At 42.7% G+C, this 2,744-nt stretch overlaps 1 protein-coding gene across 1 annotated transcript; it reads right to left on the minus strand.

The window, feature by feature from the left end:
• Positions 1 to 1,262: 1,262 nt before the first annotated feature.
• Positions 1,263 to 1,715, minus strand: LOC136993842 (olfactory receptor 226-like; the record flags this gene model as incomplete). Its single annotated transcript, XM_067308792.1, has 1 exon — positions 1,263 to 1,715. A coding segment is annotated over one exon (453 nt), but the record flags the coding sequence as incomplete, so codon positions are not given.
• Positions 1,716 to 2,744: the final 1,029 nt, after the last annotated feature.

The raw sequence follows: 2,744 nt of genomic DNA on the forward strand, positions 1-2,744 counted from the left end.
AGGAGTGCCCAGGTGCTCTGCTGGGCTGAGCTTTGGTCACCCAAAATGCCGTAGCTTCCCTGGGGTCCCACATGAGGAGACAGGCTGCAGAGCTGAACTGGACCCAGTTTTCCTAAAAAGAGTTCCACCTTGTAGAATTCCCTTTGGAAATGGGATGCTCACACACAAAATTTAAAAGAGCTGTTAACAGTAATTCTGCCCCTCAGAAGCCCTAACAAAATGAAATGCTGATTAGAAACAACTGCCAAGGAGTAAAGCAATGGCAGTGCTTTCCCTTCCCCTGTGCTTTGTTTTTCCCTGTGGACTGCAAAATAAAAGGAGAAGAGGGATCTCTGTGTGCTGATTATTTCTCTAAAAGATGTTTCCTTTTATCAATACTACATGCTTCTGCCCCTCACTTTGCCATGTAAAGATATGGATAGAGACAGAAGTGTAAAATAAGGGGGGAATATATAATTTCATTGATGGACAAGAAGAAAAAAGTGTGATAGCAGCATACATAGTTTATTTGAAAAAAATCTTGATGATGAAATAATCCTTCAGGAAAGAAAAGGAAGGTAGAAAATGCCTAATTCTCCAAGAAGAAATATGATGTTCTTTTTTTTCCCTCAGGAGAATGCATCCTAGAGTCATCAGTGGAGATAAAGCAGGGCTTTAAACAGTGGACATGCTGACCGTATGTTACAAAACTATGAATTTTTAAAAAATCTCCCTCCAAAGTGAGTAATAAAACTATCGTCTGCAGGCTATCATTGACAAATCAATGAGGCTGTCTTCATCACACTAATGAAACTGAGAAGTGTATTATGGATTTGAATCCAATGAATTTGAGCCCATTGTAGTGTCTGAGATTAATTTTCGTGCTTAGCATCTTCTGTTATCAGGAAGAGAAGGTGTTTTGAGCTTTTCTCAACAGCCCTTGGACATTGTCCCCAGAGTTTTCAGCTAAGTTTCCTGAGATGACTTATGAAAACTTCCTTGTGTCAGCATGCACTGGCAGTCAATGTCCCAGCCCGAGCAAAGTGTGTGTATGTGTGTGTGTGTGCAACATTTTATCAATATTTTTTGGATTTTCTTTATAATAACCCCCTGCAACCAAGGTGTGTGATATAATACATGATACATAATTAGAATTGCTGTCATGAAAAGCATCATGACCGGGGGAAAAGCCAAACCTTTGCACGGCCAAGGGCTTCCTTCAGGGCCAGCTTCACAGTCTTGTTTCTGAAACTGTAGATGAAGGGGTTTAAGAATGGGTACAGGACAGTGTTCAGCAAAGCTACAATTCTGTTGGTCTCCAAGGAAACCTCTTCTGTGGGCTGTGCATAGAGAACAATGCAGCTTCCATAGACAATGGCTAAGTTGGTGAGATGGGAAGAACATGTAGCAAAAGCTTTCTTCCTCCCAGATGCTGCTGGCATGTGCAGAATACAGTGGAAGATGCACATGTAGGACACCAGGATTAAACATAAGGAACCCAGCACTACAAATGATATCAGAATGGAGTCTGCTTTCCAAAGCAGGCTGGTGTCAGAGCAGGAGAGTTTGAATAAGGGGGAGTTGTCACAGAAAAAATGCTGGATCTTGTTGGGGCCACAGAAAGTCAGCTTTGAGAGGAGGACCAGGTGGTAACTCGAGAGTGTGAAGCCTAGGACCCACCCAGCACCAACCAGACGGGTGCAGAGCTGCTGCTTCATGATGGCAGCATAATGCAAAGGTTGGCAGATGGCAACGTAGCGGTCAAAGGACATGACAACAAGGAGAGAGAACTCTGTAAAACCCAGGGCAAAATAGAAATAGCATTGGGCAAAGCAGCTGCTAAATGGGATAGTTCTCCTACCAGAGCTCAGAATCACCAACAGTTTGATGGTTGTGGAGGATGTGAACCAGATTTCCAGGAATGCCAGATTGCTGATGAAGAAGTACATGGGGGTTTGCAGGCGGTGATCCACACACACGAGGAAAATGATTGTTGTGTTCCCTGTCACTGTTGTCAGGAATATGAGTAGAAGGATCAGGGAGAGAAACAGCTGCAGTCTTTGATCAAGCCCTGAGAAACCCTCCAGGGTGAACTCAGCAACCACAGTTTCATTTCCTGCTCCCATGCCCAATTTCAGTACGTCCTGCTGAGACAGGAGCATGAAGAAGCAAGTGTGAGAATTTCACAGTCTCAACAAGTCCTCAGAGATTTTACTGTCTTCTTTCTAACTTTTCCAAACACTCACAAAGGATTCTTTCTCACAAGCACAGTATTGTAAAGAGGTTGTGAACTAGTTCATGCCATGCCTGGGAAATTCTCTGTTCACTTCGACCTATTGCAAACATCCATCACATCTGTGTTTCAAAAGCCAACCTAATCTCCCAGCAAAAGTACTTACTAGTATCTGCAGATGCCAGTCCATCCACGTAGATAAGCATGTTGAAAGTTATTCCTTCTACTTTTCAGTACTTGTCTATTTTGACTTGGAATGTATGTGAGGCTGTTGCTTTCAAAACAAGCCAGTACTGGGCATCTCTTCTGTAATCCCCTGCTTTCTTCCACAGCTTCTTCCTCTCTGTTTCTCCAGAAGCATTGAGGAAACATTGTTATTAAATGTCCTGACCTAAATGCCTTGCTTTCCCTTTAGGGGAAGGGGAAAATCTTCTCATCTTAAAGAGCTTAATGGCTGTCCTTTTGATTATTTGAAAAAGGAAGGGTCTGGAACAAACAAAAACAAAAATTTTTAGAAGTTAAGCACTTTGGT

This window comes from Apteryx mantelli, chromosome 20 (assembly GCF_036417845.1).
Source record: "Apteryx mantelli isolate bAptMan1 chromosome 20, bAptMan1.hap1, whole genome shotgun sequence".
Lineage (NCBI taxonomy): Eukaryota > Metazoa > Chordata > Aves > Apterygiformes > Apterygidae > Apteryx > Apteryx mantelli.